The sequence below is a fragment of the Podarcis vaucheri genome (assembly GCF_965113315.1).
Source record: "Podarcis vaucheri genome assembly, chromosome: 13".
Classification (NCBI taxonomy): domain Eukaryota; kingdom Metazoa; phylum Chordata; class Lepidosauria; order Squamata; family Lacertidae; genus Podarcis; species Podarcis vaucheri.
The window spans coordinates 52090480-52104744 of record NC_138751.1 but is presented as its reverse complement, the minus strand read 5'-3'; the positions used below and the strand labels follow the sequence as shown (position 1 = coordinate 52104744).

The following is a 14265-nucleotide window of genomic DNA, read 5'->3' as shown; positions in this document are numbered from 1 at the left end:
CTCTGATGGTGAATTTTGGCTGACCCAATGCAAAGATCCTGAGGATCCATGTGTACCCATACTTTTTAACCACGTTTTTGCACCATTGCAGCCCCAGGCAACAGTGGGTGCGTGATTTTTTGGGCGGGGGACAGGCTGTAGCCATGGACATGCTATGTGCTCTGATGGTGAATTTTGGCTGACCCAATGCAAAGATCCTGAGGATCCATGTGGATCCATGCTTTGTAACCACGTTTTTGCACCATTGCAGCCCCAGGCAACAATGGGTGTGTGATTTTGGGGGGGCAGGCTGTAGCCATGGACATGCTGTGTGCTCTGATGGTGAATTTGGGGTGACCCAATGCAAAGATCCTGAGGATCCATGTGGATCCATGCTTTGTAACCACATTTTAAGTGGGGAGGGAAGGAAAAACACAGAAGGCTAAGAATGCAGGAGAGGGCTATAACGTGAGGAAAGGAAGGCAAAAGTTTCCCCCCCACCCACCCACACAAGCCAGCCACTGTTTAAGGATTTCATCCTTTTAAATGGAAGAAAGCATATTTGAATGCTGTGTGTCTCCAAAAACAAAAAGCAGGAAGTCAAATCAGAATTTTAAGCCGAACCTGTAATCTCTCTTCCCATCACAAACATTGTTCCCTCCGGAGCAGGGACAGGATAGAGCGACGCTCTGCTTTCCTCTCTACTTGCCTGGAGGGAAGGGGCTTTCCCTGCTCTTTGTTCCGTTTGAGCAAACACAGCAAGGAAACAGAGAGGGCGGGCAGTAAGACCCTGAGGCAGAATGCAGGAAAGCAACAGCTTTCTCTCTCACGGAGCTCCCTTCTCCCTGAAGCGCGGTTTGATTTTTGCCTTATTTTTCGGCTCCAGAGACCACACATTCGCTCCATAACACGCACAGACATTTCCCCTTCCTTTTTAGGAGAAAAAATCTGCGTGTTATAGAGCGAAAAATACGGTACTTGCCTTGCCCCGGGTTAGGGGGCGCAAATTACTTGCCTTGCCCCGGGTGCTGACAACCCACGCTATGCCGCTGGGACAAGGCATTTGAGGGGAATAAGTGAAAAGAAGAATAGATTGGGGATGGCTTCCTGATGGCTGCGTATCTGTTTTTTTGTGCTTCCCCATTACCCCACTTCAGGCTTCCAGCAGATGAAGTTCAGCGGCCCGCCTCCACACCACTGAACATGTGCAGGCAAGCCTAATTAGAAAATAAGATTAATAACATTTTCATTTTCAAAAATGAAAAAATTGTCCAGTAGCACCTGAGACCAACTAAGTTTGTTCATGGTATGAGCTTTCGTGTGCATGCACACTTCTTCAGATACAGTACCTGAAGAAGTAGATTCTTCCGATTCTTCTTCAGATATTTTCATTTTGTTTTACTTTTGGCATTGCTAATCAGGACGTTTCTGCTTTCAACCTTTCAGCAAGTCACCTCCCCCATCTGTGAAATGGGCCTGATTATTTTGAGCGTCTTAATTTTTATTATTATTATTATTATTATTATTATTATTATTATTATTATTACTAATTAAATTTCTATACTGCCCTTCATCTGAGGATCACAGGGTGTTTTACAGCGTGAAAAACACAAACATGAATAACAATACAGTGGGTTACAAACACCTCGGGTTACAAACACCTCGGGTTACAGACTCTGCTAACCTGGAAGTAGTACCTCGGGTTAAGAACTTTACCTCAGGATGAGAACAGAAATCGTGTGGCAGCGGTGCAGCAGCAGCAGGTGCAGGAGACCCCTTTAGCTAAAGTAGTACCTAAGGTTAAGAAAGGTTTCAGGTTAAGAACAGACCAGTGTTTTGTCACAGCATTTTCCCTTAATGGGCCTGCAACTAAACTCCCCCCCCCCCATTTTTTTGGTCTCTCCCAGGCAATATGAGAAACTAACCGACAATAAGCTGTAGCATGTTTTTCAGGAAAGTTTGGGGGAAGATTCTTGGTGTATTTCTGTGTAATCCCTTTTCAAGCCCACAGCTGAGATACCCAAGAGCAATAAATTTTGACTACCTTTACTGACCACTGGTTCTGTTAGCTAGGGATGATGGGAGTTGTAGTCCCAAAACAGCTGGAGGGCCAAGTTTGGCCATCACTGGCTGAATATTTGTCAGCAGGTTCCCCTGCTTTCCCAAAAGAACAGAGAACATACTCCCCAACATTTCTCTGATGAAAATATGGATGTCCTATTCCATAACAGTAACAATAGCAATAATTTCATTACAGTGGTACCTTGGGTTACAGACGCTTCAGGTTACAGACGCTTCAGGTTACAGACTCTGCTAATGCAGAAATAGTACCTTGGGTTAAGAACTTTGCTTCAGCATGAGAACAGAAATTGTGTGGCAGCAGCGCAGCGGCAGCAGGAGGCCCCATTAGCTAAAGTGGTGCTTCAGGTTAAGAACAGTTTCAGCTTAATAAGGGACCTCCGGAATGAATTAAGTTCTTAACCTGAGGTAGCACTGTATTCCTTTAGATCAGGCCCCCGCATCTGCACGCATGCCTCACAGAAATAATTTACTTGCTGGGCTGACTGGTGCTCAGGAAGCTGTAAATGAGCCCTCGCGATGTCTGTAGCTGTTTCCACAGCTGCTTCAACCAGATGCGGAGAGTAGCTTTCCGCTGGATCAAAACCTCTTGCCTGCTCAGCCTCTGGCAGCACCTGACCACTTCTGGCCGCGGCAGAGAGGAGAAAGACAGCTGTAGCTTGGCAGAAATGACTGGCAGAATCTGAGACCAGGGAGAAGAGTTGGTGAAAGAAGACTGGAAGCAATTTAAAGATTATTTACAGAAATATTGTAAAATTAATGAATGTTAGAAGGATGTTGGATAGAAACTAAGGGGTTTCCAGCTGTAATGCTTTAGGAGATACGGGAAAAAAAGGTTTATAAATGGGTAAAAGCTTAATGGTAAGGATTTGCTGAACTAACAAATTGAAGTGGAATACAAAGAAGGGAGGTATGAGGAGGTCTGGGGAAATAAGCGTAAGAAAGATATGTTATGGAAATTATTTGTTTTTTAACTGTTTTTATGTTGTATTTTGTATTTTGTTTTTTTCTATTTTTTATTTTTTCATTGTTATATTTTAAAAAACTCTAATATCTAAAAAAAAAAAAGAGAGAGAGAGAGAAAGACAGCTGTAGCAAATATCCCTTAGCCAGGAGCAGACAGGTAGTGCGATGAGTGGGCAGGTGGGCAGACTGCACAGAAGACAGGTGGGAGACTCTGCTCAAGCGGCTGTTACAGGAATTTTTATAATGATGGAGGGGTGCGGCACACAGCATGTACCCCCCCCTTTGCTCACACACAATGTCTCCTCAAAGCACTACATCACGCACGGCACCACACAATCTCCAACGCTGTTCTGCTCAGGGAAAAGATGGCTACCGAAGGGGGAACCTGAGGAACTGCTAAAAGACAGGCCTAATCCCTGAAACCTGGGATCAGGTAGACAGCAACCTTTTGCATAAGAGATCATCACTGGCACCCTGGCAAATGGGTGCCAGACAGGTAGTCATCCTGTGGACAATAGCAAACCATCAGGAATGGATTAGGTTCTTGGTCAGGACAAACCAGGAACTTGTAAATATTTTTTTTTGTCTTACTTGATGGGTTTGAGGTGGAGGTCAAGGGAAGGAAAATGATGCTCAGGTTTCTGTCACCAGACCCTCCCAATTTGTGATGTAATTTTAGGGGTGTTGTGTGTATCTTTGTAAAACTGATGAAAGTGGGAGCCATCTTTTGTTCTGGGCTTCTTCTTGCTTCTCCCATGTGGTGGGCAACAGTCCTTTAAAATAAAGACCAGACCTACTGGCTGCTGTTTTGCTCCTATATTCCTGGCCGTTGTCTTTGTTTGATGAATGAATGAATTTATTAATACGGTCACCGACCAGCGTCAACACACACAATATCACAGATCATTTAAAAATATATATATCAGAAATACAAAGGACAATATGAATATAACAAGGATTTAAATATAAAAATTAAAATTTATTATTAGCGTGCTCCCTGTAGTTAACATTTAGGGATTTGGTCATTATGGGATACCACTTGCTTCCTGCGATTGATTGCAGACACACAGAATTTGGCTACATTTAATGTAGTCTTGGGATTCTTGTCCTCTAGCAGTAGTTTTAAACTATGGTGTTCCGATTCTTTCCTGGACTTTTGCAAAACAGGTGTAATAAAAGTCAAACGTATATCCTCATAAAGACGGCAACGTAATAGTACGTGTGGAGCAGTTTCAACTTCCAACGAGCCACAAGGGCAGACCCGTGCTGTATATGGTTTACCCTCAAATCTGCCCTGAAGTAAGGCAGAAGGGAGAACGTTGAATCTGGCGAGGGTAAAAGACCGTCTGTATTTGGGTACCTGAAGACCTGACAGATAGTTAGCTGGAGAGAAACCTCTCCCATGGTCCCTTATTGCTGGATGTTTGATCATTTCGCTCATGTGGCATTGTAATTCTACGTCCCAGATACGCTGGCGAATTCTCGAAGCCTGTCGCTATCAGGGTCTGCTGTGGGATCCCCAAGCCTTTAAGCTTTCCAGCAGTGTAGCTTTCCATTTGGATTGGTAGGTATCTAATAAGGTTAAAGGTGCCAGCCCAACCGGGCTGATAATCCAAGTGAGGCTAAGGATTTCCCTATAACATGGCTTTGAGAACTGATAGCTAAAAGTCACCCAGGAGTTTCTGGCCCTACAAAGTTCTGTTTGTGGGCTCCTTTGTGACTAGATCATTGTAAGAGGAGGAACCATTTGTTACCCATTCATAACGTGTGTGCTTTTGATGGATCGCTACTGTGAACTAATAGACATAAGCGCCAAGTACCAAAGTAGAAGTACACAACATGAGGATGGAAGGAATCGTTTCGGCTAAGTAGGGCGGCATAAGAGAAACCAGTCAGAAAACAATGTGATTCTTCCTTAGTGGAGCTTTTATGAGAACATTGTTGGACACACGGCAGAGGGTGTTTGCTTTCTTACGAGCTTCACACGCCACAATAAACAATTTCTTCGCCATTGTTGAGGGAGCGTCAAGCTAGAACGTATAATGTATTAATTGAAGAGTAATGGGTAGTTTAGCTTTTGGTCTAAGTTTAACACTTCAGTAACTGGGAAAGGAAGAGCTTAACGGCAGGCAAGTGGAAAACTTGGTGCCCCGTTGCCATAGGCACCTTGAAAAATTGGACCAGGCGACTGGTTCCTGGTTGCTGTAGAAGATAAGGAGATTTCTCCAGCTTTCCATGTTTGCCTCTGTGTGTATGACCTGGGCATTTCCTCTTTTCATATCCTTTGCAATTACTAACTTAATTTGAAGCGTGTGCTCCCAGGGATTCTCAGAGCAATGTGGTAGAACCTCTTTTCGTGTTACGTCTCCGCTCTGGAATGTATGAAGCAGTGGTAATGATGTGTCAGCATGTGCAAAAGGGGGGAGGTGGTCAGAATGCGCCCAAAAGAACAGGATTCTTCTTACTGGCAGAATCAGGTCACATTCTCTCCCTCTCCCTCTCTCTCCCCCCCACCTTCCCAATTTAGCTTTTAGAATATCTGGCAGACACCCAACTTTTGCAAACATACTTCACTTCTGCTTACTGAGGTCTAGCGCAGTTATCAACTTAGAATTACAGACATTTGCAATCTGTTTTTTAAATGTGTGCTTTCATTTTTCTTCTTTTTCTCTCCTCCCTCCCTCCCCCCCAAACGTTTAGTGGGAAGAAATTGGCGAGGTGGATGAGAATTATGCGCCGATCCACACATATCAAGTGTGCCGAGTCATGGAACAGAGTCAGAACAACTGGCTTCTGACAAGCTGGATCTCCAACAAAGGGGCCTCTAGAATCTTCATTGAACTGAAATTCACCCTTAGGGACTGCAACAGCCTTCCTGGAGGACTTGGGACTTGCAAAGAGACTTTTAATATGTATTATTTTGAATCGGATGACGAAGACGGAAGGAACGTAAAAGAAAACCAGTACATCAAGATTGATACCATTGCGGCAGATGAGAGCTTCACAGAGCTAGACCTTGGAGATAGAGTCATGAAGCTGAACACAGAGGTGAGAGATGTTGGGCCTCTGACCAAAAAGGGATTTTACCTTGCTTTCCAAGATGTGGGCGCCTGCATTGCGCTGGTCTCTGTGAGGGTGTACTACAAGAAGTGCCCTGTGGTGGTTCGGAACTTGGCCATCTTCCCCGACACCATCACCGGAGCGGATTCTTCTCAGCTTCTGGAAGTCTTGGGGTCGTGTGTGAACCACTCTGTGACAGACGAACCCCCACGGATGCACTGCAGTGCCGAAGGGGAATGGCTGGTGCCGATTGGGAAATGCATGTGCAAGGCAGGCTACGAAGAGAAGAACAACACTTGTCAGGGTAAGGATTTAATGTTGGGAATAGTTTGGCTGGTATAGTTGGATGATTAGCTTCAAATGCTATTACATATGCAGATTCTTTATACAATGTCAGAGTGAATAGATACATTCCTTATCATAACGATGGCAGTGTTTTTATTTCACACATGCACATAGCAGCATAGATGGAACTCTTGCAGTACTTCAACACCCTACCTTCTCGGATGCTGGGGGCACTGTGGTCTAAACCACTGAGCCTCTTGGACTTGCTGATCAGAAGGTTGGCGGTTCGATTCCCTGCGACGGAGTGAGCTTCTTTTGCTCTGTCCCAGCTCCTGCCAACCTAGCAGTTCGAAAGCATGCCAGTGCAAGTAGATAAATAGGTACTGCTGTGGTGGGAAGGTAAAAGGCATTTCCATGCGCTCTGGTTTCCATCATGGTGTTCCATTGCACAATAAGTGGTTTAGTCCTGCTGCCCACATGACCCGGGAAGCTGTCTGTGGACAAATGCCGGCTCCCTCAGCCTGAAAGCGAGATGAGCACCACAACCCCATAGTCACCTTTGACTGGACTTAACTGTCCAGGGGTCCTTTACCTTTTTAGCTTTATCTTCTCGGTGAAGGATCTTCATGCACTCAGCCACAAGTTGTCACTTGATAAGGAACTGAGCAGTGAGCATGCATGCACGAGTTAGCCCTTAGTCATCAAACTCTGACTTTCGTGATGCCAGAGTTCACACCGAGCCTCCTTAGAAGAGCTTCAGATAAGTAGGCAAGTGACATTGTTACTCTGCTTTTCTTAGATGGCTGTAAGCAGATGGCTGCGGCTGCATTTGAGTAGATGGCCATGGCTGTGTTAAGCTACAAACAAATGTAGATTTGCATGTGGCCGCGGACAGAGTCAGCCCTAATCAAATAACTGGATTGCAAAGGTCCGGACACCTTGGTCTTGTTTTATGGTCTTGTGAGTACAGCTGTGTTTGTGGCAGCAGCCCATGTACAGAGTAAATAACAATCTGGACCAAAAATGCACAGAAAGCAGACAAGGGCACAAAAGAATTGCTGTTATCTCTCTCTCGAGTTATAGTCTGCAATTTATGCTTAGTAAGTGGTTGCTTGTCTGCACCGATGAACTCCAGGTGTGTGGAGACAGGAGTGCCTAGGTATAAAGGAAACCCATCCTTTCATAATACAAATGCACTCTGTACAAAAGTCCACTATATTCTTACAAGCATTCTTGCAGTCTTCCATGGCTGCCTCTGACCATCCAGTGTCCCATCAGCTGCTGCTATTAATACACTTTTTTGCCGTTTTGCTTTGACTCATTGTAAATACGGCTTTGGTCGAAGTCTGGCTATATTTGCCGATTGCCCTGGAGGTTGAGTTGCTTGTGCTGTATAGATGGTCGTCCGTCGTTGCTTCGGTTGTGGTGTAACAATTTTGTTTTTACCCCTGAATTATTATTTCTTGTGGGTTGTCCTGGAAATGTGACCGAAGGGCGGTATAAAATTACTTGTATTTATAAATGAGCAAATGGTTTTTTTTAATGACTAAGAAGCAACAGGGTCATTCAGGGAACTTGGTGAGTAGTGTTCTTTTAAATGTGTTAAGGATTTAGACCAAATAATGCAGTGGTCTTAAGTTCCGTGTTGCATAAGATGGCCAGAAATTTTCTCCTGCACCCCACATGAACATCTTGCCATGCAAATGGGGATGGCACTGGGTGCTTCAAATCGGGTGCACAACTTTATCCGATCTAACAAGGAAATCTGTGAAAAGATGTGTGGGCATGCATCACTTGCTGAATTGGATTGCAGATTTTAATACATTTTTGCTGTTATTTTTTCTGGACTGTTTATTTATTGATTAAATCAAAGTATGGGTAATTTTATGTGATTGCCAAGTTTCTTGATTTTAAAGAAATGAACCAAAAATGAAAGGGCAGCACCGTGTGTGTCATCCGATTCTAAAAGTACTGGGGTATTCCTAATCTTTGACTATTCAGTGAAAGGAGTGTTGGCTATATTTTACTGCTTGCAAAGCAAATTGGCAGCAGTAGTAGCTCTTTTGACTGATTTGGTCGTCCCTGTTCATGTTTGCAAAATGATAGAGGATACTTTATCAAAATGTTCATGTCCATCAGAAAGCCATAAGGCCAAATAAGAGCTGTATTGGATCAGACCAGAAATCCATTGCCCAGTAAAACAAGAAGGCAGCCAGATATTTTCAGAAAGCCCATATGCAGGGCATATAGTCAACAGTGTAACCCCCCACCCCACAACACAAACACATAACTGGTGTCCAGATGCACACGGCCAAACCCCACATAGGTTGATAAGGACAACCTAGGAGCTTGCAGCCGAATGGGGAGGCTGACATAGCTAAGAATGCACATTTTAAATGTTTCCTTGGTTGTCAATGGAACAAGGACTTTGGAGAAGGGGATACTGGAATTACAAGCATTTCAGCATAGCCAATTTGTTTCATTTGCAGTATAAATGAATAACTGTGTGCCAGATTAAGGATATAGATGTCTCTGAAATGTACCTGCTAGTCCATGAATAAATTTAATTGCTGAAATATTTTTATCATTTAAAAATATCACTTTTATAATTTGTGTGGTGACCCTGTGCTAAACCGGTCACTTCTTTTGTTTGCTGGAGGGCTCATAATTTCGGAGTAACTGGTCAGAACAGCAGATACGTCTTAGATGTCCTCTCTTGGGCTTTGCGAAGCAATTTGCCTTGCAGTCCCTTGGACCAAAACCCTGCCTAAGGTAGCAGAAGAGGCTTATGTTTGGAAATCATATGTTTCCGTAAGGAAACCATAGAATCTCATATTCCATTGTGCTTTCTGATTCTTGCTGTAATAAGGAGTGTAGTATTAAAGGAGTCTTACTTTTTTATCCTTGAACAATATAATAGATTGTTGTGCAATTGCTGGGAAGAGATGGCAAACTAATGGCATATGATTAGGGGTCAAAAATGTCAAGTTTCATGGCAATCTGCAAAAGGTTATGTTGATGAAATAAATATTGATTAATCAGGCTAAATCCCCAATTTTATAATATTGGACCACAATTCACACTATTTTTGCCAGTACAGTGCTGTGTAGAATTGATTTGGGGTACCTGTTGTCTTTTCTTAAAAAAATATACTGTATATATACTGTTTGAAGTGTCACTGAAACTGGCGATTGTTTCTCTAATGGAAGAAATGATTGCCTCAGACAGTTGTGGTCATAACCCCACCTGCGGCTTTCTTCGTTATCATGCTTGATGTTTGGAATGGCTGAATTGGGAGTCCTGGAGCAACTTCATATCCAATTCGGTATATTTTTATTTTTTTAAAAAAATGGAGACAAGGACGAGTACACTTGAGATGAAATTCTGTGACTCTGAATAGTCCATTCATGTGAGTAACAGAAGGAAGATTGCACCCTAAGGTATAGTGGAAAAACAGGTCAAGTTTAGAGGATAAAAAAAACCCCAGCACGCAACATTAATTGTTCTACTGGGAGCTGATTGCGTAGCATGGAAATAAAGCATCGACGGAAAGACTCTGAGCATGGAAAGCGCTGCATTTGGAAACAGCGGAGCCAAAAGGGAACATTTCCCGCCATAAATACCATGGGTGTGTTTTCTTTCCGATGCAAACCAAAAATGGGCTGAGACGACAGCATATTAGTTTCCTAGAAATACCATGACCTAAAGTTCCTAATTAACTTTAATTAGAAACTTTCCACAGCATCTTTGCTGAACTGTTGGTTTCGGCGGAGCTGTGTATTATTTGCCTGCATATTTATAATTTGGCAATTTGTCCAAAACATTTTTTTAAAGGTTTTGCTTTGCTTATGCACCAAGTTTTCCTATGGAAACTGTGGCAAACGTACTTAGGATATCACACACTGCTAATTAATTTGACTGCTAATGTTGTGTCCTCTTGCCACTCCCCTGGATGCCTGTTAAGTGAGGTAGAAAAGCTTTACAAAGTTGTGTCTTGTCTCTTGGGCTATAAGTGGTTATTGCAAATATATGTGGACTAGTAGCTTTTTAATGATTTGTTGGTAAGTCGGGTTTTGGTTCCCTGGTGATCCTCAAGGCTCTTGTCAGTGCTTAGGTTTGCCATTGAGCTGCTTTGAGTGGAAGGAAATATCCCCAAGTTGCTTCCTGACATATCCAACCCCTGCATTTCACCACCTCATGTTTCCTCACCTACCCCCTTTGTGTTGTAGTTGTTTAGTCGTTTAGTCGTGTCTGACTCTTTGTGACCCCATGGACCAGAGCACGCCAGGCACTCCTGTCTTCCACTGCCTCCCGCAGTTTGGTCAAACTTGTGCTGGTAGCTTCAAGAACACTGTCCAACCATCTCGTCCTCTGTCGTCCCCTTCTCCTTGTGCCCTCCATCTTTCCCAACATCAGGGTCTTTTCCAGGGAGTCTTCTCTTCTCATAAGGTGGCCAAAGTATTGGAGCCTCAGCTTCAGGAAATGTCCTTCCAGTGAGCACTCAGGGCTGATTTCATTCAGAATGGACAGGTTTGATCTTCTTGCAGTCCATGGGACTCTCCAGAGTCTCCTTCAGCACCATAATTCAAAAGCATCAGTTCTTTGGCGATCAGCCTTCTTTATGGTCCAGCTCTCACTTCCATGCATCACTACTGGGAAAACCATAGCTTTAACTATATGGACCTTTGTCGGCAAGGTGATGTCTGCTTTTTAAGACACTGTCTAGGTTTGTCATTGCTTTTCTCCCAAGAAGCAGGTGTCTTTTAATTTCATGACTATTGTCACCATCTGCAGTTATCATGGAGCCCAAGAAAGTAAAATCTCTCACTGCCTCCATTTCTTCCCCTTCTACTTGCCAGGAGGTGATGGGACCAGTGGCCATGATCTTCATTTTGTTGTTGTTGAGCTTCATACCATATTTTGTGCTCTCCTCTTTCGCCCTCATTAAAAGGTTCTTTAATATCCATGTAGGGGACCCCCTTTGTACAACCCAAAATTGAACAAGGGCACGTAGATCCTGGAGTATACAGGCAAGCTGTCTTAGCACAGCCTCTCTGCCTTTTGGGGGAATGCAAATGAGCAGGAAAAATTGAGGCAATAGCCTCATTTTTGCTGGGTGGGGGCATGCGTGAGTTTGTGTATTTGTGTTTTCCCATTTTTTTATTTGCTCTTGCCTATCCTGAGGGATGTGGGTGGTGCTGTGGTCTAAACCACAGAGCCTAGGGCTTGCCGATCGGAAGGTTGGCAGTTCGAATCCCCGCGACCGGGGGGGGGGTTGAGCTCCCGTTGCTCGGTCCCTGCTCCTGCCAACCTAGCAGTTCGAAAGCACCTCAAAGTGCAAGTAGATAAATAGGTACCACTCCAGCGGGAAGGTAAACGGCGTTTCCGTGCGTTGCTCTGGTTCACCAGAAGCAGCTTAGTCATGCTGGCCACATGACCTGGAAGCTGTCAGCGGACAAACGCCAGCTCCCTCAGTCTATAGAGCGAGATGAGTGCGCAGCCCTAGAGTCATCCATGACTGGACCTAACAGTCAGGGGTCCCTTACCTTTACTTTTATCCTGTGAGACTGTCAAGTCTTTCTGTAAGAAAGAGATTGGTGGAGCTTTGTTCTTACCCATGATGGAAACCTGTGTGGGGTACAGCTGGAAAGCAAATAGGGGCTTGCATTGCCATATCAAGTGTGCAAACTTCCTTGCACATAAATAACAAAATGTCCAGTAAAAAACTTCTTGGATAGCCAGCACCCTAGGGCTGCACACAAATGATTTTTTATTTTTTGTATGGAGGAAAATTCAGTTATGCAAAGTCTTACCTGCAGTAAGGAATGGTAAAGCCAAGAAACAGATTTGCCAACTTAGTAAAAACTAATACAGGAATGGAGAACCTTTGCCACCCCCACCAGTCTGATTTTGTTAGACTCAATAATGTAAAAAAACAGTTTTCTTCAGCAAAATTTGCTTTCCATACTCAAGTCTGTACATATTTCGGCTTCTGGTGTTGATAATTATGCATCTCTTTTGCCTAATGCTTCTCCTTATAGCAGCATTAACGGTAATTAATGTTCTCCTGACGTTTCACTCATAAGCAATATTTCTTTATGTATTTTATGTTTGCATTTCTAGTTCAATTTATTATGCACAAAAGATCTTTTTATGTGCACATTGTCTGTGGAGGATTTTTTTTTATTAAAAAAAACTATTTAAGTCATATTGCCAGTACGTTAGCCCCAATTGTTTCACATCCGCCAAAGCTCTCCTTAGTGAAGAATTTGATATTGATTCATGAGAGCAATACTCTCCAAACAAGGTTGGGCCTTTTACAACTTTTGAATGTGTTTTGGTCTATTCTAAATATATATGTCTGTGTATAGGTAGATAGATGCAGATCATGGCAAAAAATTAAGAGTGGCGTATTTGTTATGTCAGTTGTCAGGATTCTGGACTGAGCAGCATAATAGCGTCTTATTTTGTGCAGCTTCATTGAACGGATGCATAGAAGTCCACACAATGATTTGTATACATATTTTGTCAATGCAGCTTAATGTGTTGTTTGGGCAACACCTGTGTTTTAATGTGAAACACGTGTTGCTGTGTGTGCCGCTTGTATGCTGAAACTGCATCACTAATTCCAGAACGGTGTGTAATTTCACCGGGAGTTGTTTTCTGATCCGCAAGCAGGTTTGGGAACAGCTGATGGGCTTGGTCCATTGCGAAATGCAAACCACATGATTTCCTTCTCTGCCTGTAGAGGAGACCTAGACACATGAACACATATAGGAGATCCCAGCTTGAAGCCCTGGATGTGATCTCCTTGAGTGGTTGAAGTGCCGGAGCCAACCGGAGGGAACATGGCCTGGGCTCACTGCCTAGTTTTCATACCACACAGGTCATCAATAGCCCATAATAACCACACGTCCCCTCTTCCTTCCTCATTTCCTTGTTTTCTGGGGCCTGATTGCCATCTCTTCTCCCCCCTCTCCTCCTCTGGGTCAGTTGAGCACCTCTTTTAACACGGCTGCAGGGTCTAGACCAGGCATAGGGAATCTCGGCCCTCCAGATGTTTTGGGACTACAACTCCCATCATCCCTGACCACTGGTCCTGTTAGCTAGGGATCCATGTGACTGTCACCTCCAGGCTTGACTACTGTAATTCGCTCTACGCGGGGCTGCCCTTTAAGCTGTCTCAGAAATTCCAGCGGGTGCAGAATGCTGCAGCGAGCCTCCTCACAGGGTCTCTGCCATGGGAGCATATTCACCCAGTGCTTTTCAAGCTGCACTGGCTCCCGGTGGAGTACAGGGTCAGATTTAAGGTGCTGGTTTTGACCTTTAAAGCCCTATACAGCCTAGGACCCTCGTACCTACGGGACCGCCTCTCCCGGTATGCCCCACGGAGGACCTTAAGGTCCATAAATAGCAACACCCTAGAGGTCCCAGGCCCTAAGGAAGTTAGATTAGCCCCAACCAGAGCCAGGGCCTTTTCAACACTGGCTCCGGTCTGGTGGAACGCTCTGCCCCATGAGACCAGGGCTCTGCAGGATCTGATTTCTTTCCACAGGGCCTGTAAGACAGAGTTGTTCCACCTGGCCTTTGGCTTAGAATCAATTTGATTCCCTCCCCCTCTTTCTTTTTCCCTTTCTCCCCCTGTGAAGAGGCTGCATTTTAATGTTTCAATGTTGTATTTTAATCTTGTTTTTTAAGTTGTATTTTAATCAACTTGTTTTTATTATTGGTTGTTAGCCGCCCTGAGCCCAGTCTTGGCTGGGGAGGGTGAGGTATAAATAATTATTATTATTATTATTATAGTCCCAAAACATCTGGAGGGTCCAGTTTGCCTGTGCCTTGTATAGACCACATGGGAGCTTTATAGAGCATGCAGTGTTAGAAATTAGCCAGGCG

The 14265-nt window shown here is 44.0% G+C and overlaps 1 protein-coding gene across 8 annotated transcripts in view; it reads left to right on the top strand.

The window, feature by feature from the left end:
• The window catches only part of EPHA5 (EPH receptor A5), a 264632-nt gene that overhangs the window by 57591 nt on the left and 192776 nt on the right, over positions 1–14265 (top strand). For all 8 annotated transcript variants that reach the window (XM_082194742.1, XM_082194741.1, XM_082194746.1 and 5 more), the window contains exon 3: positions 5725–6388. In XM_082194742.1, the coding sequence (XP_082050868.1) occupies positions 5725–6388 (664 nt within the window). The remainder of the gene's footprint in view (positions 1–5724; positions 6389–14265) is intronic.